The sequence below is a fragment of the Poecilia mexicana genome, unplaced genomic scaffold (genome assembly GCF_051168715.1).
Source record: "Poecilia mexicana isolate PSO_F unplaced genomic scaffold, ASM5116871v1 scaffold_17, whole genome shotgun sequence".
Lineage (NCBI taxonomy): Eukaryota > Metazoa > Chordata > Actinopteri > Cyprinodontiformes > Poeciliidae > Poecilia > Poecilia mexicana.
In genome coordinates this window covers 1,837,245-1,860,169 of record NW_028263386.1, presented here as the reverse complement: position 1 = coordinate 1,860,169, position 22,925 = coordinate 1,837,245, and the positions used below count along the sequence as shown (strand labels likewise).

Below are 22,925 nucleotides of genomic sequence, written 5' to 3'. Positions count from 1 at the left end.
GTTTCTTACTCTGCTCTCCTGCAGGATTGTTTTCCTTCGACTACCAGCAGGAATCCAGATGTAAAGGGATTCTTTCAGATGAAATCTGAAACCCAGAGGATGAAACTCCTCGACCCAACGCCGCTTCTGAAAACGACTAAGGCGATGCTGAGAGAAGATTATGTAATATTAGATGTCAGAAACAAGTATTGTATTTACATCCCTTTACTATCTGTAATCACATCGTCCAAACCCAACAGAACCGAACTTCAAGTGATTTAAAAGCCTTAAAAAGCAACAACTCTACATTGACTAAAATTATGTTTTCACTTCAGTTCTTTTGTCAGATAAACGTAATCAGTCATTTCTTCGGGTTATTGTCTCAATCGTTGACAGATACTCATTTGAAGCTATTAGATGAAGGTCACTAAAGTTCACGTTTCATTCATATTTGGTCGGCTGCTGAATTTTAGTTTACATGTAAAAATTAGAGTTAGGACTTTAACGCATTCATTTCCATTAGTAAATTACATGGATTTTATATGTGTTGCATTTTTCCATAAATCTGATGCACAGCTAGTGATGGACGATGAAGCCGCTTCTCTCGGCCCAATGAGGGTTAATTTCTGATTCCAAACCGATCTGAAGGAAAACTCTACCGTTGTGCTCGCGTTGTACAAAAAGGAGTTAGCCTATCAGCTAAAATAGCATCTCTGTAGCAGCTAACATGTAGCAGCTAATGCTAACGTCAGTATCCACATTTCTAAGCACATTTTAGCGTTCTCCATCAGTTCCTCCATCAGTTCCTCCATCGGTTCCTCCATGTTTCCTCTATCGGTTCCTCCATGTTTCCTCCATCGGTTCCTCCATGTTTCCTCCATCGGTTCCTCCATGTTACCTGGATCCCAGAGCTGCTCTGAGCTTGTTTCCTGGAGCAGAACCGTCTCAGCAGCGCCATGTTTCTGTCCTGGTCAGGCTGAACCTCCACTGGGACGCGGCGTCGCATGCGGAGCCTTTAAACCTGTCAGGGACTGAGTCATTGGACTATTTAAGCTGCAGCTGTCCTGCAGGTCTCCTGCTGCAGGCCGTATTTCACACTGTAAGCTGACTTTATTGCACCTGCAGAACCACGGCGGCTGCAGCAGCGCCTCTTATTAAGCCTCAGAGAGGCAACATTTAGTTTTTCTATACGCAGCGACGCCGGATCATTACCTGAGCTGTAAACGAGCCGCAGCAGAGAGACGGAGGTCTTAGAAGTGCAGCTCTGGAGGAGCTTGTTAAATTGACTTCCTGTCACCTGGATTGATCGTCTCCGGCTGATCCTGCTGGTCGGATCTCCGGGTCGGAGTGTCTCAGGTCTCAGCGTTTGGAGGGATTCAGTGCAGAAGCAGCTTCTGTGTTTAGTCGTGGCTCTTTGGCGGATTTAGTAGATTTTATGCGACTGAAACTAAACAACATGAAAACACAACATGCAACAAGTTATGTACAAGTTGCTCCTCTGCAACCCCGACAAGAGGGAACAGAGGGATGGATCACAGAGGTAAATGAGGATAATCAGGATAAAAAGACACAAACACATTAAAGTCACAAGACACCAGAAGCATCACTGCCGTCTCCTCTTATTTTACGGTACTGAAGCTACAAGCACAGTAAAATAAATCACTGTCAGAAGTAACATGGCTGAATAACTTCTCAGACTCGACATCATTACAAAAACCAGAACAGCACAAGCAGCACAATGTTCGGCACATTAATGCCACGTCATTAAAATTAATCTGAGTGTTTTTCTTTCATTGCTTCAGACTTTCTGTGATGCTCATCTGTCTTAAAGAAAAGTTTCTACCACTTTTATAATCTCCCTGCACACAGGCTGCATTCACACCGGCCCTGTTCAGTCCGCTCTAACTGAGCTCCAGTCCGAAGATAAACGTTTCAGAACATCTGATCCTTGACAACTGGAGAGCAGGACTCCTGAAACATGAACACTGAGGAAAACCCAAACTGTCTGGGTCCAACATCACCGGGTCAGAACCAGATATGGACGTGTGAAAGAGGCGTGGCCAAGTGTGGAGCTGAGTGGAAGGAGGTCGAGACAAAAGAACCGTTTCCAACTCAACGACTTTCCAGACCCACCTAGTGACTTTTATCAAAAAAAGCAACTAGCAACAAATCTAGAGACTTTTTTCTGATTGGAGAGTTTAATCCCGACTCCTCTCTGTGTCCTGAATCAGTAGTGAGGGCGGCCATCAGCCTCTCGCTTCGTCTGCACAGAAACATGAAGCTGCAACCCTAAACAACACATTTAGTCAGTTTATCAGTAAAAAAGCAGATCTGGAGGTGAATTCTATACTATTTAATACTTCAGTGACATTTACCCATCTGTGCTGTGGATGATGCTCCAAAATCTAAATAACATCCCAAATATGTGAGAGACAGAAAAATATTTCTCATTTTGAACAGAAACATAATTCAGATTAAATATGAATATATTTGGTCTCCACAGCTGCAGATCACAACACTGGTCTGATGAAGACATGCTGCTAAACAGTCCCAGTAATTACTTTATGAGTTAATATCTCACACAACTGTAAAAATAAAACACTACCCGTGTTTTCATATTAAAAGTATAACTGCATGTAATTAAACCCATCAGTGTTCTTATTTCTGAGGTAAATTCATGTTTTCTGCTCCAACTTTGCATCTGAATGTTTTTCTGTCTCCTCACTGAGACGCTGCAGGTTTTGCCGCCTATTTAAAGGAGACATTTCAGGACAGTTTGAGATAAACGCTCATTATCTGACCACGTTTTGGCAGCTTGAAGCCTCAGAGGGACAGTCAGCGTGACGCCACCGGCAGCTTCTGCTGCTTCTCCTCCCGTCTAGGAAAACGCTTCCACAGCTATCGATGCGACATGCTGAGCTGGTCCAAGTCCTCCAGGGACAAACCAACCGGGAGTTCGTTTCTGACAGAGATCCTACTTCCAGAATGACAGGATGATCAGCTCTGACTGCTGATGGAAAAACAGGCAGAACAAGCAGAAAATGCTGAAATGTCTCCAGTTCTTGGTGAATAGCAACCTAAAAATACAACAAGTTATTTTCAATTCTAAATCACACGTATGTCTGAAAACAGAGCAACAAAAACACATGCAGCTATTTTATTGCCATAAAGTTTTCTTCCTTTTGTGCCCATTTTTTCAAACTGGGGATGAATCTCATTAAATCTAATATTTTCTTAAACCTTGTGTAACTCCACTGATGGTGCTGGATCCACCTTTGGCCAGTTGGTTCTTATGAACATGAGGCATTATGAGACGCTTGAAGATAAAATTACAGAACAGCTGCCACTGTTCATCGTTCTAATGGTGAATGATCCATCATCATAGTGATGGCCATCAGTCACTGGATTCGGATAAAACACACTTCCTTCTGCAGGTGCAGAGGAAATAATAGAAAATGATTTTAAATCCTTCAACAAAGAAAACAGAAAAGGTTGGAATGAAACGACCAAAACTATGATAGAAAGGATGAAGATGTGAAATTAGTAGCTGAAAGTCATATAAACTTGTTTTATAGCCACTTTTCCATCAGTGTTTTGTTAATCGATGCCGTAGGCCGCATTCCCAGCTGTCCAGTTCAGTCCGCTTTAACCCAACTCCAGTCTGTTTGCCTAGAAAGTCCAGTTCGTTTGGGGAGGTGTGAAAGCGTAATCGAACTCTGGTCCTCCTACGAACCTCAATCTGGGTTCAGTTCAAACGAACTCTGGTTCAGTTCGAATGTGAACACCAAGCAGACCAGAGAGCGCTCCAAAAGCAGGAAGTGGACTACAGCACAGGGCATTCTGGGTAAATACAACCAAATCAAACACGCTAGCCTAGCGCTAGCGGACGAAATGGGTCGTGATTTTTTGCCAAAGACAAAAGAGAAATCCTCCAACCACTAAAATCTGATGCTACTCCGTTTTTGTGTCTTCTTCAGAACCGTTTCTACTCAAATAGTCCAGAAGTTAGAACTAGAATACCTTTTAGGCTCCCAGTGTGGAAACTGACATTTCGGTACAGCCTGTTCAAAGAACAAGAAACATGAGACACGAGTAGACAGGAGTCGAAGGCTGCAGCCGTCATGGGAGGCGCTGCCCACACTGCTGGATTTATGCAAAATGTGCAGAGAAAAGCTCAGTTATTCTAAATCCTCATCTGTATTTCTACGTTTGGAAAATACAGATCACACTTTTAAATCTTCCTCATCTTTCTCACTCCTGTGTGATCACACTTTTAGTTGTCCGTTTGTTAAAAATCCACTTTTCCTGTCCAGGAAAGTGAGCAGGCAGATAAAGGAGCTCAATGTTTGGATCAAACTGCTAACTTCCAGAACCAGCAGCTTTGGCTCGGGAACCGCCCGAGGTCCGGTGCTAATTAATCCGGAGATCCTTCTGCTGGCTCAGAGTCTGCGTCTCCTCGCCAGAAGTCCTGCCCTCCTCCAAATCCGCTCCTCCTTTTCTCCTCTAGCAGTTAAAATCGGAAGTGCAGGTTTCACAGGGTGACTTTGAGACACACTATCACATCTCATTACCTACTTTTATTCAAACTCTGATTTAATCTGGCTTTAACTTTATTCAACTGGAATCAGACCAATAATGCTCCTTTATGCCCTGAAATCCTCTTTAATATGTAAAGCGGTGAAACGGCGACGCATCGGTTTCCACAGGATGATCAAAGTCTGGCTGGGAGCCATTTCAACGGGAGGATCCTCGTCCTGAGGCCACATCAGAGTTCTGACGTGGACAGAGACTTTCTGAGCTACGTTTAATTAACCAAGGTTGTTAGTTTCCAACTAATTACTCAGCAGGGCTTCAGCCGCAGTGCAGAGAAAAACTGGAAGGTTTTCAGGGTCAAAGATCAACTTGAAAGGCTGCCACTGACCTCTGCAGGTCAGAGCGGGACAACTTTCTGCTGTTTTATTTTAGGAGCAGATGTCTGGGTGTTGTATTCTACTTCTTTCTTTACTTTTATTTCCTTCTTTCTCTTTAAACCTTTTCCCCACCTCTCTTTGTGTCCATTACTTTGAAATAAACCCAAAGCCATTTCTGATAGTTTTGCATGTATATCAAGTGAAAGCCGCATCGCTCCGCTTGTGAAAGTAAACCTGTTGTGCCACTCAGACAACAATCCTGATTTCCACACCGTCTCATTTACAGTCAGTTGGAAACTCGGCCTTCTATCACCTGAAGAACATTTCCAGGATTAAAACACCAACGTTTCAGCAAGATCTAGAAACTCATCCATGCATTTATCTTTAGTCGCATTGATTACTGAAGGTGTCTTTACAAGTCTGCCTAAAAATATCACTCAGGTGATCCAACACGCTGCTGCTGGCGTTCTGACTAAAACCAGGAAGACAGATCACATCACCCAGGTCTAAAGTCCTCACTCTGAGAGAAGAGACTTTAAAATACTGTTGGTGGTTTATAAACGGCTTTGCACCAAATTACATCTGCTGGTGTTGTATCAACCTGCCAGACCTCCCAGGTCTTTGGTTCTGGTTCTGCTCTGCGTCCCCAGAACCAGAACCAAACATGGAGAAGCAGCATTCAGTTTCTATGCACCACAAATCTGGAACAAACCTCAAGATAAATGGAAAGCAGCAGAAACTCTGAGTTCCTTTAAGTCCCGACTAAAACCCACCTGGTTAGAGCTGCTTGTGATTAACAAGATCTGGATCAATGACCATCATTTGATGTGTATTGATGATTTTAACTATGGCAGTTGACCAAATGTAATGTCAGTCATCTGTTCACAACTATTGACTATATGTTGTGTTTGTAATTTTTTGGTTTTCATGATGGAGTCCGGCGACGATAAAAACAAAAGTATGTTTTTATCTTTTTTAAAATCTCTTTCTCACTGTTTATTCAATGTCACATGCTGTTTTTATTTTTTCTTTAATTATGTAAAGCACCTTGTAATGCTGTGTTGCTGAAATGTGCTATACAAATAAACCTGATTTATTCAAGTGAAAACAGCCAGAGAACGAACAGCAAATATTTATTTTTCTGATCTACATCCAAAGTATTTAATAGAAAATAGCATCAGCTCTAAGTTGTTTGTTTCAGTTTCTTGAAAAAAGACACAACAGCAGAGAAGTTTAGATTTTCATATGGAGAAATATTTCAGGGTTATATAAAAATGAAGTGATTTACTTTATGACTCCTGGAACGCAGACGACATTTAAACCAAAAAAATAAATACTAGCAGAGCAGAGAAGAACAATGAACCCTGACCAACAATCAGAGAGAAAACCTATTTGGGTTTACAGAACTCTGCAGTGTCTCCAGTCCAGCGAAACCAAACCCCAGCATGTAGCGGCTCAGTGAATCTGGTCTGGACTCTGTGGATCAGAGTCATGGATTCAGAGACGCTGTAGAAGGACAGAAGACCTGATCTGTGGTCCAGGTACACTCCGACTCTGGAGGAAACTGGACCTGAGACGGGGCTCCAGATGTTGTTGTGACCAAATTGATAACCATCTGAGTAACAATTTAAAGCCCAAGATTTGTCATTACCTCCAAATCCACATTCATTCCCACCTCCTGATCTGCTGATGTTCTTGTATGCGACTGCAACAAAAACTCTTCCTCTAAACTCCACCTCCCAGTAACAGCGTCCAGTCAGACTCTCTCTACTGAGGACCTGACAGTAATCAGTGAATCTGTCTGGATGACTATAATAAGACTGAGGTTGGTTCATCGCCGTCACCTTCCTGTTCCTCTCTGACAGAACCAGCTTTGTGTGAGCTGTGTTTGGATCCAGAGTGATTTCACGTGAATATTTTAAGAATCCAGCTCTGGTCTTTGGTTCTGGTTCTGACAGTAGAACATCCACCTTGGTGATTTTCAGTGAGATGTTTGTCCATGAGTCTCTCAGGACGTCCTGTAGTTTCTCTCTGAGCTCTGACACAGCTGCTGTCACGTCCTCAAAGTGTCTCAGAGGACGGATGTTGATGCTGGATGAGTGTGTCGACTCACTGAGTGCTGGCAGTGAGGGGTAGTTGAGGAGAAACTGGTTGTGATCCTCTGTGTGTGAGAGCTGCTCCAGCTCAGCATCTTTCCTCTTCAGCTCAGTGATCTCCTGCTCCAGCTTCTCCTGAACATCTTTGACTCGACTCACTTCAGTTTCCTGCTGGGATCTGATCTGCTGCTTCACATCAGAGCTTCTTTTCTGGAGGAGACGGATCAGCTCAGTGAAGATCTTCTCACTGTCCTCCACTGTTTTATCAGCAGAGTGATTGATGGCCTCCACCTCCTGTTGAAGCAGCTTCACATCTTTCTCTCTGTCCTGGATTCTCTGCTGGATGTTTCCTCGTCTCTCCTCCAGCTCTCTCTGCCTCTCAGCTCTTTCTGCTGCAGCTGACACTGTGTCGTGGCCTTTATGTTCATCCAGTAAACAAAAAGCACAGATACACTTCTGATCAGTGCGGCAGAACATCTTCATCACCTCATCATGCGTAGAGCAGATGTTCTCCTGGAGGTTCTTGGACGGCTCCACCAGCTTGTGTTTCTTCAGTCCAGGAACTTCAAGGTGAGCCTGAAGGTGTTTCTCACAGTAAGAGGCCAGACAGACTAAACAGGACTTGATGGCTTTCAGTTTTCTTCCAGTGCAGAAATCACAGGCCACATCTTCAGGTCCAGCATAGCGGTGATCAGCAGGAGCAGCTTGGAGTCCGGTCTTCTTCAGCTGCTCCACTAAAGCTGCTAGCATGGTGCTCCTCTTTAGTGCAGGCCTGGGTGTGAATGTCTCCCTGCACTGAGGGCAGCTGTATATTCCTTTCTGATCCTCTTTATCCCAGTGGGATTTAATACAGTTCCTACAGTAGCTGTGTCCACAGGGAATCGTCACCGGATCCTTCAGTAGATCCAAACAGATCGAACAGGAGAAAGTTTCTTGGTCCAGCTGATTCTGCTCCATTTCTGCTCTCAGACACAGCGACTGTGTGAGTTTCAGTTCCTCGGACCACAAACACGTTTGAGCTCTGATCTACAAACCATGTGTCAATGCATAAAGGCTGCAGCCAATCAGCTTTCAGCTTCAAGGTGTGTTTGAGCAGGAAGAAGAGGGAGGAATATCAGACTTTGATTCCAGGAAGAGGAAGGCTCAAAGTGATAAGGTTTAAAGATTAACCATCTTCACAAGTTTTCTGTTCAAAACAACAAACTACAAATAACATTAGTGAACAATGGAAGGTCGAGTTCAAACCTTATTAGGAAATTAGAAGATAATACAGGGACAAGATAATGTAATTGATATGTATTTCTCAAAGACATGCCCTGAGGCAAGTTAATATGTCAACTCCAGGAAATGATAAACTCTCTAATATAATGGGAGGAGAACTTGGTGGATCTGCATGATAAAGCACGGGAATGTGGAACACTGGCTAAAAGTTGGAAAGAGGCACAAATCCCAAACCTGGGGAATATTTATACAAATCCAGGAAATTATAGGTCCATTCCATTAACATCCTTCTGTAAAAACTATGCAGAAAATGATAAATAAAAGATTAAGGTAAAGTTATATTTAAAAAATACCCAAGATCTGAATTTGAAAAGCTGAGAACAGAGAGGAAATGGATCTATATTTTGTTGTTGTTTCCGTTAGGTACATTTGAAGACATTTCCCTGTTATAGTTACTGATAAACAGCTAAATACAACCTGCTGTTTCCACTGGATTTCAGACAGGAAGCAGCAGACAGGTGCTGTTGGCTGAAGGCCCTGATTACCTGATCACCAGGATATTCAGCGACTCTGTGTCAATTAATGAAGCTGAACCAGTACAGCAGATTGGAAGTATTAAGGAGAAGGCCTTGGTTGAGAAGAACCAGCAGATTAGCAGAAACCCGTCATACCAGCTGCTGAGCATGGTGGAGGAGGGCGGGTGATGTGGGCTCGTCCTGCAGCCACCGGTCCTGGGTACTTCAGACTCAATAAGGCTACGTTCACACAGCAGGTCCTGATGCTCAGTTCAGATTTATATTTTGCTGAAATCAGCTATTTTGTGGTTGTTTGTACAACCAATAAAATGCCACTGCAATCCGTCTGGGGGACGAATGATTTACGACCCTAAAGCACCGAGAAGAAGAATGTAGACGTCACACTGCAGCGCTCTGTTTACCGAGGAAATGATCGATCTATGGACCGGTTTTAAAGTTATTCAGCAACGACAGTATCATCACGACCATTGCTTCGTCCAGATTTACTGCGTTTGGCCTCTTCTGGTACCAAATTATGAGGCATGTTGGGTAAAATGCAACATGGCTGCTGGACTGCAGGTGCTTATAGATGCGCATCTGATTTAGTTACAGAAGTGGAAGTGGCACAAATCCGATTGTCTTTTGGGTGAAAAGATCGGAAACGGGTCATTCAGACTGAATGTGAATGCAGCAACCAGGATTTCCTCTGAATGCCAAAGTATTCCAGAAACTTGACCAAACCTTGGTCACCAACTGGACTGATTCCAACAGCAGCAGATTTACATAAGAAAAAAGAAGTTGTTACAACGGCCTAGTCAAAGTTTGGAGCTGAAATAGAGCTCTCCAGAAACAAACAGTTGACTTCATTCGCGGTTGCCTTTTCTCTCACCAACGTTTTGTTTTTTAGTTTCGTTCTGATTGAACATGTTTCATATTACGGGCCTCAAATCTTTATTTTAAACTATGATGTCATCATTCAGATTTTAAAATGTATTGTTTTCCGTTTCCTCCTCTGATTCTCTGCTTGAGGAACAGTTGGAGTCTCTACGGACGGTGAATCTGCAGCGTCATGCTGTCATTAATCCCACGTCTACAGATAATGTGAGTGTGAAACAAACTGTTGTTTTCCAGGATCCAGTGATCCTCTGCAGCTCTGCAACCTGCTGCAGCAAACGCTACCGAGTGTTTTAGCTGGGGTTGCCTAGCAACTGGGACTCGGCTGTGTCATCGTGTTGTTGCTGAAGCACAAAACACACTCATTACAGACAAACACACACACACATCTTGATCCGAGCCCTCACACCCACCAACCTGCTAAATATAGGCAGGCATTGATGCAGTCAGCAAACCGGCGTCGTCTCGGGGGAAAACATCGGGTCACGGTTCTGCTTAATGCATGAACCCGGTATCATTCTTTCACTTCAACTGTTTACAGCAACAAGGTGCTCTGATCACTTTAAAGACCAAACATTGCAGATTTCAGGCTGAAATGAGGTGATTGTGTACAATAACCACTGGAACTGGTCCAAATCACAGTGGTGGAGGGACTGGTGGTGAACCAGCAGGACGTAAGAGAAGGAGACGGCATTATCAGCCGTTCACAGGTGCTTCAGCTCAGGGAGGAGGAAAACAAAACTGAAACACTGCCGATAAAGACCTGAGCTGGTTCTACTGGTGACTTGGATCTGCAGAGATGGAAAAACTCAAGTTTTCCATTTACAAAGACGTAAAGCTACAAAAAGAAAAAAATTACTGGAGTCAGAATACTTGAGCTCATTCATAGGAGAGGTTTTTTATTCGTGTTGACGACTGATTTACATTTAGAGTACAGAAAACACCTGAGCTCTTCCACTGAAGGTGAACTAAGTCTCTGACAATCCTCCGCTACGTCTTACCTGGGCTGTGATTGGCTGGATAATAAACCTCCTGATGCAGGAATCAGGAAGTTGAGGCATCCATCCTTGACTGGCACCAGATTCTCACATTACATCCAACCTTAGCGTTTCCCAGAGGGGTAATGCTGCCGAGGCTGAGCTCAGCTAAGCCCAGGAATCGAGGCTCAAACACCAGGAGCCTGCTAACGAGCTCCCCCATCCTGGAGCCAGGCCCCATCCAGGCCTCGCTCCAGGAGGGGGCGATGGGGCCTAGCTCCCCCCTCTGAACCCAGGCCTGGCTCCAGGAGGGGGCGATGGGGCCTAGCTCCCCCCTCTGAACCCAGGCCTGGCTCCAGGATGGGGCCAGGCTCCAGGAGGGGGCGATGGGGCCTAGCTCCCCCCTCTGAACCCAGGCCTGGCTCCAAGATGGGGCGATGGGGCCTAGCTCCCCCCTCTGAACCCAGGCCAGGCTCCAGGATGGGGCGATGGGGCCTAGCTCCCCCCTCTGAACCCAGGCCTGGCTCCAGGATGGGGCGATGGGGCCTAGCTCCCCCCTCTGAACCCAGGCCTGGCTCCAGGATGGGGCCAGGCTCCAGGAGGGGGCGATGGGGCCTAGCTCCCCCCTCTGAACCCAGGCCTGGCTCCAGGATGGGGCCTCTGTCTCCCTAATCCTGGCAATCTTCTCCAGCAACTGTGGAAGAAACGTGCTGACGAGCTGCTTGCCTTAACTTCAGTTTATACTTGGCAGCTTCTAATGAAATCGCTCTGGTGGGCAGCTACTGTACCTGCGTGGCATTGACCAGACCACTTTCAAAAACAGAGGGTTGAAGTGCAACAAAGCAAGCTAAGGTGTGAAGCTTTCTCCACCCGCTCCACAGAGTTCTCCAGATCAAAGGTACTTGAACCTCACAGACAGTCGGGGTGGCGAGTCGACCGAAGAAACTTACTGCCAAACATCAACAAAAAAACACAACTCTGCTGTATGTGAACCACCTTTGGACCCGTTTGATATTTGGAACAAAATCTAAAGGAAAAACTGTTTTTCCTTTTCTGCTGGGTTGATCTTCATTCTCCTCTGGGATCCCAAGAAACTGAAGCAAAAACTCAAGTCAAACTAGTGGGAATCATTCTGGCCTCAGTGCAGCTGCCTCCCATCCCAACTGGTTCCTGATTTACTGATGTAACAGTCGGACTTCCAAGTGGACTACAGGCCTGAACTGAGCCCTTCACAGTGTAATTCAGATGTTGACTCTTCCACTTTCTGCATGTTAGACAATAAATTTGGTCAAAACAATTAACAGATTGAACTCATTCTTGGTAAAAGGGCTTTTAAGAAAAGTTGCTATATTTCATGTATTAATGATAAAGATGAACAGCAACTAAACCAAAAACAGACAGCAAAGGTGTTCAAATCAAGGGCGTAGGTTCGGTCTAAGTTTTGGTGGGGACCTTGACACCCCCCCATCCCCCCCGGCAGCACAGTGAAATGCCCAAGAGCACCGAACATTTTTGAGAAGGGGGGGGAAACCACATTGGCTTAATAACCCCCTCCCCCCAACCATAACCATATCATACATCTTGTGTATACAACCAGATACAGTCATACTCAGCAGATCAGTTCAAGAACACTTTACTTTTTCCTTTACAAAATTCAGCAAACGTTACAAGTAAGATCAAAAGAAATATCCTCTGGATACTCCCTGGTCACTGGCACTCACACTGACAGCCTCCTATAGAGCAAACAAAGCGTAACCTGGTTTGTATTCACACTAGCTTAACTTAATTTAAGACTAACACTTCAAATGCCATATTTACTGAGATAATTTCACAGTATATTTCATATCTGAGAACTAACACCTCACCTGGAGCCCTGAAGCTCCAGCCACCTCTCCATCGTTCTGCTCTGCCCCTTGCTCTGCTGTCTGAGCATCCTATGTGAAAAAATATTACATAATTAACAGACCTATTCTACCTCACATTCAGTGCTGACCTTACTAAACACCGGACTTTACAACAAATGCGTTGCGTGATAGATATCTAACTTATGGGTCCACTCACTGTACTTACAGCCGACGTAGCGAAATAACTTCTAATGTCTGTCCTTTTCTTTTTTGGTGGCGACATGGTCTCGGAGACTCAGAAGGAGACGCGTGTGCCCAGCTAGCCGCCGCCTTTTGCAGCTAATCAAAGAACGTCCGACGATTCAACTGACTCCCCCTCCCCCCACCCCCACAGCACCTGACTCCCCCTCCCCCCCCCCCCCCCGACAGCACCGTTCCGACACGGTCTCGGAGGCTCATAATAAATGTCAAACTAAGAAGCTTCCGTTCCGCGCACCGCCTGTTGCTGCTAATCAAAGATCGTAGATCCACGTTCTTTGAGCCAATATGGCAAAAATTGGTCGGGACTTTTTCATATCCCGTGAATATTGGTCGGGACATGTCCCTACCGTCCCTACCCAAACCTACGCCCATGGTTCAAATACTCCTTCATATCAGAAACATCTGCTTGGGTCCATCGCTTTGCCTGGAATCACCTTCATGCCAAAGCAATCATAAACTAAAGCCATGAAGCTTTTTCTTTGCTAGTTAATACGGTGAAACCAAACTCTGCCAAGCATGTTCCAGCTAATCCAAAAAATACAGAAAAAGGATGTAAAAAAGGCTGCCAGCAGTAGATGTGTGTGAGTTGGCGGCTTTGGAAGAGGAAAAACAAAAAAAGTGGGGCGAGAGGCAGAAATAAAAGGCTGGCGGGAGACGAGAAAGGAACATAGAAGCAGAAATAACCGACAGCTGGTGGCGGGGAGCTGAGAGCATGGCAACAAGAGGCTGATAAAAGAGCAGAGAGTCGACCGCATCCCTGAGAAAATAGTTCAAACACCGGTCCTGAAGAACAGCAACAAAAGAGAAGTAGGTCTCGCAGATGCATTGCTGCCTCACCCTTACATTTATCTGGTATATATGGATGAAAGCAGAGCAGTTCTCTGCACCTGGACTTGTACGTTCATATAAAACCAGAGCAGAGGCTGATTGGCAGGCAGCAGCAGCAGCTGGGTGGACAACCGATGGAGCGTTTGAGGAGGACAAACACAGACAGAGATGTGAAGCCTGTGATCAATAATTCAGAAGCCAGGGACGGCTGGAAAATGTCAGGCGGCTCTGAATCTTCACACCACTACGAACACACAGTCTGCAGGTCTGTCAGGTCGAAAGGAGGGAGGTCTCTCTTCTCTGTCCTGGAGCAAACCTCCAGCACCTTTTCCCTGCTAGGAGAAGGTCACGCTGGGTTTCATTAGCCTTCTGTTAGGGGGCAGAATGTCTAACAGTTGTGGGTTTGATTCCTGTTTCCCTCCTGGAACATATCAATCTGCCTTTTGCCGCAGCAGCTGAAGCCAAATTACCCACCAATCTGCATACTGATGCATGAAAGAGTACTAATTTCTTAGTGTCAGTCCATTTAGTGGGACTAAAAAAGGACTGGACAACTAATCACAATCATCAAACTGTGGGAGAACAAATCAGGTTTTTATAAATGCAACTGCTCCAAAATGTTAAAAAGCTCCATTATAAATGTTGTGGAGCTTTTCTCATGGTAGACATAAAAAATAGGACAGCAGACTATGGAAAAATTTGTGATGTAAATAATGTTGGTGTGATCTTTAGCATTTTGACAATCTGATTTGTGGTAGTGTGAGATTTTGCTGCCATGAGACTCAGCCTGACTGGCAAATATGGCATTATGTAACCAGTAACACATCACTTAGTAACAGGTAACATGAAGAAGAGGAAGTGTTAACTACTGGAAATATTACATTTGCTTGAGGCCAGTTCAGAAAATCTTAGGAAAGCCAGGGGCCTGGAGAATAAATAACTACAACAAAACACACAGTATTAGAAACATGTTGCTTTCAAGAGACACAAAAGAAATGTGTGCACCCTGTTTACCCAAAATAAAAGTTTGGCCCTGATCTTTAGGTGTCTTGTTATAAGCTAGTCTGTAAGTGTAAGGTTGGTAAATTCCCTTCCAGTGATCTGTCAATGCAGAGCAGTTTGTCCTACCACACTGTGGACAAAAGGTTCTGTTCAAATGGCCAACGGGTCGCCATCCATGAATGGAGCATCTAAAGTCTTCAACCTGGTGGATCCAGTCTCATTTCTCAGATCTCTGGTCCTCCAGATCTCAATAATATAAAAAAACTGACCTGTAGATAAGGTCAGAACTACATTACACTCATGCTTTACGTAAAATCATAACAGTTAACTGCCTTGAAATAAGGCTGAAACGTCACTTTACTCATATTTCACTTCTGTTGTATAATTTATTCAAATTAAATTTTACCAATGTGAATTAGTATCATCCAGATAATAGGTAATAAAGCTAAAGGTAATAAAACATAATACATGACTACCAATATGTAAAACAAAGAATAGTGCAAAAATACTTTTAGCCACATAGTCTGAGTCTTTATAGATTTTCCCCATTCCATTTTGCTCTGTAATTCACGGAGTCAACATGCTAACTGTTTTAGCATAGCTCAATGGAGTTTACAATAGTCTAAACTAGCATAGCTGCTAACGGGTTCGCGAGGTCGATGTGAACTCGCCAATAAAACTGACTAGGTAGGGAAACTATTGTCAGTCGACTGGCTGTTACATCAAATACAGAGACTCCTCACAAGGTTTACGTCACGCTTTCAGTATAAAACAACTATTAACATCATAATATCAAAGCATACCAGCTAGTTTCATGAACTGATTCGGCAACTTACGAGGTTAGCTAGCTTCTCTCATCACAGCCACGCTGCTACTAACTAGCGCAGGCAAAACGCAAACTGGGGGCGGGGCAACCAATGTGATTGGCTGAGGTTCTTCCTCTTCATCTTTTTTATGGCGTTTGCATGTGCATTACCGCCATCTACTGGAATAAAATGTGGATCGGGATGCTAAAAACATATTACACAGATTTTAAAACTAAACAAAAAATAAACAAATAAATCAAAATAAACAAATAAAAAGCAATAACAACAAAAGAAAACTATATTTTGATTTGCTGAGGTTACCTGAAACGACTTAGTCTATTTGTTAAGATGCACAATCATACATTTTTATACTGAGCTAAACAATAGTTATCACACACTTATAAAATGAATGGAGTTTTAAATATTTACATTTGGGGTAGTTTTATTTCTTTATATAAAACAGTTTAGAATGTCCTTTTTTTTGTCAACTTTAAACAAAATGAAAATTTTTTGTTTTTGAAATATGTTCCTAATAAAAAACATCTGGACCAGAAAGCCCCCCTTAAAAAACTAGAAATCTGTATTAACCAGTTAAAGCCTGATCACTGCTCTCTGGTTAATCACTAGTTAGAAACTCCCGCTGGCTGTCCAACTATCAGCAACACATATTTTAGATACATTTGATGAATAGAAATAAAAACATATTTTTTCAGTTTTTGATCTGCCAATCACAAATCAGGATGGAAAACTGGTCAACCTGTCTCTGCCGTACTATTTAAATCATTTAAGGTTTTAGTTTAGCATTAGCTCATTTCTAAAAACTGAAAATAAATCGTCTTTGCTTCTGTTTAGATGCTTATAGTCTACTTGTCCAAGTCGCCCATCCTGCAGTGGGTCTGGTGTTCGGGTGTGGTCCTGTTTTTATTTAGTGTCTAATGTTGTTCTGCTGGGTCCATTATGTGGCTAAGAAAAACATCTGCACGTTCCAGGCCCCAAATGTTTTCCAGATCTAATTAGCCTTAAATAATCCCTTTAAGGCAGGAGGAGTTATCGGCCTGATCTTTTCAGAGCTGCTCATCCATCATCCAGTATGTTAGTGAACATCAGGATCCATCAGGAGGAGGAAGGAGAACCAGGGGAGTCAGCCTCACTGATGGCTCTGCTTTTAATGAAAGCACTGCAAAAGGAAACTCTTTATTTTAATAAAAATGAAAATGTTTGATATTTTTCAAGTTCCTGAGTAGATTTAATATATTTCATGGATTTAATTAAAGGTAAAACTACCTACATTTGAAGTAACACTTTATTTCTGTTTGCAGTGGCTGATGGATCGCTTGAACTGCCAAATATTCATTCAGTGACTTCAGGTTGCAGACAATGAGTCCTGGAGGTTCTTCTGTCCCAATCATGGCAACTAACTGAATTCTGTAAGTTCATGAAGACAAACCAGTCCAAGTGGGATAACTCCACCTTTTCCCTTTAAGAACCAGAACTTCAGGTCTTCACTGGTCCAAAAGCCAAACTGCTGCTGCATCTTTGCACTTTCATGACCACAAACTGGTTCCAGTACAAATAAACAGCATCTTTCCAAACTCAAACTTTCTGCTGGGCCAAAGTAAAGAGCCACATTCTCACCTGCTGCATTTTCCTTACAAATGTGAGCAAAACTCTGTCAATATTTCACTAATGCTGAAAAAATAAAACACAATTTTACAATCGCATTGTTCCATTAGATAAGAAGCACAGTTAAAACCCCATGTCATTAAAAACACTCCATCATCCTTCTACCACTTCCTGTCTCCTTCTTCATGGTTTACGGCAGTAGCAACATCTGGTTGATGTTCATGTGTTTCCAGATTTACTAAATAAACTTCGATGAAGCTGGAAAACCACCTGATCAGAACATGAAGCTGTTTAGCTGAGCTCCACCATCTCAGAAACTCAGAACCAGAAAAATGGTCAAAGTTTACAGGATGAAACCTTCAGGGAGACGAAATGACGGGTCTTTATAGCGCCACCTCTGGCTCACCACTGGAATCACTTTGGTAGAAATAACTGTTGAGATAATTATTTCACAGAAACAACAGGCTGAAATGTTTCTCCAGATCAGGTAGCGAAGGAAGAAACAGACGTAATGAACGGCTGCAGTGAAAGTTTCTGTCGCCTTCAGGAGGAGAAAAGCCGCATCAGCATCTCTCTGAACGTCTCGGACTCCAGCCGCGTCCTCTCCCGTCCTTCAGGCACCACACGGGTCTGAATCCCTGCCAGTGATTTGGTTTCAGTTTGACGGGAATGTTAGCAGATGATCTGCTGATCCTCTTATTATCAGCGCTACAACGTCAGTCTGAGCCGCAGCTGAGAGCCGACCGGAGGATCCGGACCAGATTCCTCTTTTTTATTCAGATTAGAAACTGTGACCCTTTAGAAGTTAAACAAAAAGACTGTTAGCAACATGAAAGATTACTTTAAATTCAAAACTGTACTGATATAAAAGGACTATAAAGTTAAAAGGACTTTGAACTCAGCTGATTCTCTTTTGCAAACTGATAAGTAACGAGAGTAATTAGGGGATTTCCTGGCAGCCTTAATAAACTCCTAATGTTTAAACTGCTGCCAAGACTGACATCAGTCAAAGTGTGATGAGGCACAGAGTCAGAGCAGCCATGAAAATGTTTTTAATCACAATTTATAATGAGAACCGATTTACAGAAACACCTGAATGCACCGGCAGGGATTTTACACCAAGAAGCTGAAACTTTAAACCGAGACCAATGACGACGATTTAAGACTTTCTGTTGCATAAAAATTCATTTTCTACACGTATAATTAGATGTCAAACAGAAACGTGTTTCCTGAGATCCAGGAAATGTCCAGAGTTCTGTTGGATCAAGTTAAAAACACTTAGCATTTCTTCCACTTGTGTTTTAGACAGAAATGGGTCTTTTAAAGGAAAATAACCCTAAACAGACCAGCAGTCTGGACTCCGTCACAAAGTCCTGATCTCGGTTCCAGAGCTGGAGAGGTGTGTGAGTCCGGCGGCCTAAACCCGACCCAGTTCCTCTGGTTCTGTCAGAGGAATGGGCCAGAAGCAAACCACCGTAAAAACGCTGAGGAGGGAAACCCAAAACGTCTGAAAGTCAGAATAAAAGGAGATTCTGCCAAACGCAAAGGAAACTTTCACAGATAGATTGTTTGGTCCTAACAGACCCACAGTTCATTTGTTTTAATTTCAATAAATGTGGATTCGCTGATGTATTTATTGCTCTGTGAGACCCGGGCGGACTGGAAGTGATGCTCCATTATGACAGGAGGGTCCGGGGCGCGGTGCAGGAAGGGCAGGACTAATGGTTCCTGGTGCAAAACCCTGCATCAATAAATGATGAGAGCAGAGTTCACGCTGGAGCTAAGTGCTTGTCAGCTGCAGCACAGATCTGCAATCCGATGCTGCAGCCGCACACACCACAGAGCAGAGCCTGAACCAGGACTTGGGTCCAGATCAGAGGCAGCAGAGACGTAGCAGAACTTTAATCTTTAATATTCAGGGATTTTATGAGTATGAAAGCCGGTGCAGCAAGCAGACAGGAGGCGCTTTTCACCCAGAAGAGTCTGAAACAACGACAGGAGATATTTATCTGTGTTCATCTGTGTTTAATTCAGAACCACTGAATGAAACCTGCAGTGGTTCTGATGGGTTGGGTTAGGATGGGTTAGCATGCTAAGGCTTCAAACGGTGAACTGGACTTCAGTTTGGATTCACACTTTGTTCGACAGAATCGCTTACGGCTTTGATTTTATCCTTGAGCCACATCAGAAAATCAAAACTTTTATCTTTCCAACTACATGTAACATCTAGACAGAATGTCACAAAGACAATCTAGGTCCAGATCCAGAACCAGAACCAGAACCAGAACCAGACTACTGTTGGGTATTTAGATGATCTGGAATGAAATAAAGCAGCTGCTGCTGTGAAGTCGTAAATCTGTCGCATTTCTTTAACCAGACGTCTTTCTAAACACAATCTGAGCTCATCATTTATTTCAGACTTAAAGGATAAAAATGTTTCTGGAGGCAAATGGGATAAATTATGGGAGAAACAGACCAGCAGGAAACTCCTCTAAAAGATCCAATAGGCAAAACGAAAATGCTACAGATTGGGTTTAATCACTTTACAGATTAAAAATCTGACTTTAGCTGAAATACATCAACATTCTGAGATTATCTAGATGAAGATTAGAGTTCTGATGGTTCTACACAGAAACCCAAAGTTAGAAAACCAAAAACTGGAAATGGATGGATGGATGGATGGATGGATGGATGGATGGATGGATGGATGGATGGATGGATGGATGGATGGTTGGATGGATGGATGGATGGATGGATGGATGGATGGATGGTTGGATGGATGGATGGATGGATGGATGGATGGATGGATGGATGGATGGATGGGTGGATGGATGGATGGATGGATGGATGGATGGATGGATGGATGGATGGTTGGATGGATGGATGGATGGATGGATGGATGGATGGATGGATGGATGGATGGATGGATGGATGGATGGATGGATGGATGGATGGTTGGATGGATGGATGGATGGATGGATGGATGGATGGATGGATGGTTGGATGGATGGATGGATGGATGGATGGATGGATGGATGGATGGATGGATGGATGGATGGATGGATGGATGGATGGGTGGATGGATGGATGGATGGATGGATGGATGGATGGATGGATGGTTGGATGGATGGATGGATGGATGGATGGATGGATGGATGGATGGATGGATGGATGATGGATGGTGTCGTTGTCGTCCCTGTTTGGTCCCATAAAGCATTTAGTTAATGCAAACATTTAAAGTGAAGCTTTTACAGCAGAAGGTGGCCAAACAGTGCCTGAATGTAAATATTCACCAAAACACAAATTCAGCCCATTAAACAGCTGAGATAACAGGAACAGGGACGAAGCTTTGATTCTGTTTTTGTTCTGTCAGGATTAAAAGGTTTGTGTGTTTAACACCCCCCCCCCCCCACACACACACACACACTCCGCCCCAACATAACAGGGAAATTACTCCACTAATGTGCACCAACACACACAAGCTGAGCTGCAGGAGAAAACAGCTGCACCAGATAATTAAGTGCAAATTCATTGTTACCACACAGACTGTATCAGAAGCTCCCACACAAACAACCACAAGCAGCTTCCCTCCATCCCTCCATCCTCCTTTCCTGCCCTCCTTCCTTGAAGGGTGATGCTGCGTTCTGATTGGACCAAACTGACGTCCACATTCAGCCATCGTTCAGACGGTTTCTGGCTCCGTCTGCAGAGACTCAGACTGACTTTAATGAGGTAATCAATTGGATTTTTACTGCCGAGCTGCCCGACCCGAACAGAACCGCTGCTGTCTCAGAACCAAGCGAACACAAATCAGGTTAATGTCCAGCATGACACCATGGCAGGAGCAAAACCTAAAGGTTTCATCTCAAACTGACCATAAAACCTCCATTCAGGTCCAAACCTGAGACGGAAAATAAAACAGAGAAACTTATTAACAATAAATATGTTCATGTCACTACGTGAATAAATCCGGATCCGTCCGCCTGAGTTGGTTCTGGTGTTTTAAAAGCCAACAGCTGATAAGTGGTGAGTGTGAAATGACTGAACACTTCCACAGAGCTGCAGCTGTCCGCCGCACCAATCAGAAAGGCAGATTAATAATCAGGAAGGCAGATTAATAATCAGAAAGGCAGATTAATAATCAGGAAGGCAGATTAATAATCAGAAAGGCAGATTAATAATCAGAAAGGCAGATTAATAATCAGGAAGGCAGATTAATAATCAGAAAGGCAGATTAATAATCAGGAAGGCAGATTAATAATCAGAAAGGCAGATTAATAATCAGAAAGGCAGATTAATAATCAGGAAGGCAGATTAATAATCAGAAAGGCAGATTAATAATCAGAAAGGCAGATTAATAATCAGAAAGGCAGATTAATAATCAGCTGGGTGTTTCTACGTTTCCAGCATCAGGAACAGGAAGTTCTCCTGGTTGAGCTTCCTGAGGTTTTCCTCTAAAATTCATGAATGATATTAACTCAAAATGTTCACCATGTGATTCTCAGCCTGAACTATTGTTCACTTTTTCTGACTTTGCTAAAAGATGTGTGTTGGTGTATAATTAATATATTTATAAAGATTTTGGGTAACACTTTATTTGAAGGGGGGTAATAAGACTGTCATGACACCTTCATAACACCTGTCATAAACATGTCATAACACCTGTCATAAACATGAATAAGCCTTCATGAATATTTATGACTGTTGTCATAAAGCGTCATTCGGTAAATTATGACACTTTTAATACAAAGTTGACTTTATTCAAAATGTCTTTATGACAACTTGACATTAACCAATAAATCATTACTGATATAAATTTGTTATAAAAGTTTTAATGATTGCACTTTAAAAATTAGGTAACTTTATGTTATTAAAGGTAAAGTTTAAACAGTGATGATTTCTTGGTTAATGTCAAGTTGTCATAACAAAGACATTTTGAATAATGTCAACTTTGTATTAAAAGTGTCATAATTTACCGAATGACGCTTTATGACAACAGTCATAAATATTCATGAAGGCTTATTCATGTTTATGACAGGTGTTATGACATGTTTATGACAGTGTCATGACAGTCTTATTCAACCCCCTTCAAGTAAAGTGTTACCAGATTTTGTTTTACGTTGGGATAATATTGTCCTTGGTTTTCTCAATTATTCAAGAAAATAATTTTTTTAAAATTAATTTTATTGTATCTTTTGCAAAGACTTTTTTTTCACAAAAGTAAATTCAATAGAAAAATTTCTTGCTTTGTGACTTAAAGTTAAGTGATTTAAAAACAGACAAAATGTCAGAAATAACAAAACATTTCATGAATTACTAAATAAACTGCAGGAAGCAGGAAATATTCCCTCCATGATGCAGGAAGCCCAGAAAAATCACCAACAGACTGAAATTACAGACGGTAAAGATTCAGTTCTCCCTGGTTCCCCCACTGCACCACACACACACCCACACATGTTTGTGTTGCTATCTTTGTGGGGACTTTCCATTGACTTCCATTCATTTCTACAGCCTAAACCTGACCTTTACCCTTTTCCTAACCCTAACCAAAACTCAATTCATACCTTAGCCCTAACTCTGACCCCTGACCCAAAAACAGGGTTTCCCCTTGTGGGGACCAGGCTCCGGTCCCCACGAGGAGCAATTGGTTCCCACAACGTAGTATATGTCAGGAAAATCGTCTCCACAAGGTATTACAAACAAACGCACACACACACACACACACAGAGGGTGTAGCAGCTGCAGTGGGATTGGAGGGAAGGGGGGTTTCCCTTTACTGGCCTGGATCTGGTTTCTCCTCCCAGTAAGAGCATCCTCCTCTGGGTCCACCTGCACCATCGATCCGGGTCACAAGCTGCAGAGTTCAGGGTTGCCCCAAAACAAAATCATCCAACAAAATGCTGCAGGGTTTGGATTTTACACCTTCATAAATCTCATGGTCGACGTTTTCAGAAGCATCTAAAACATGT

The 22,925-nt window shown here is 43.1% G+C and overlaps 1 protein-coding gene across 3 annotated transcripts; it reads right to left on the bottom strand.

Annotated features, from left to right (window-relative positions):
* Positions 1–5,852: 5,852 nt before the first annotated feature.
* On the bottom strand, positions 5,853–7,957 carry LOC106925068 (tripartite motif-containing protein 16-like). Of its 3 annotated transcripts, none has more exons than XM_088015033.1 (2): positions 7,477–7,953; positions 5,853–6,909 (listed from the first exon to the last, which is right to left on the bottom strand). In XM_088015033.1, the coding sequence occupies exons 1-2, from the start codon at positions 7,940–7,942 to the stop codon at positions 6,278–6,280; spliced, it is 1,098 nt and encodes a 365-aa protein (XP_087871159.1). In that variant the 5' UTR covers positions 7,943–7,953; the 3' UTR covers positions 5,853–6,277. The 3 variants fall into 3 exon arrangements, with proteins under 3 accessions (XP_087871159.1, XP_087871158.1, XP_014854619.2); XM_088015032.1 differs by having other exon boundaries at positions 5,853–6,912; positions 7,480–7,953; XM_014999133.2 differs by having other exon boundaries at positions 5,853–7,957.
* Positions 7,958–22,925: the final 14,968 nt, after the last annotated feature.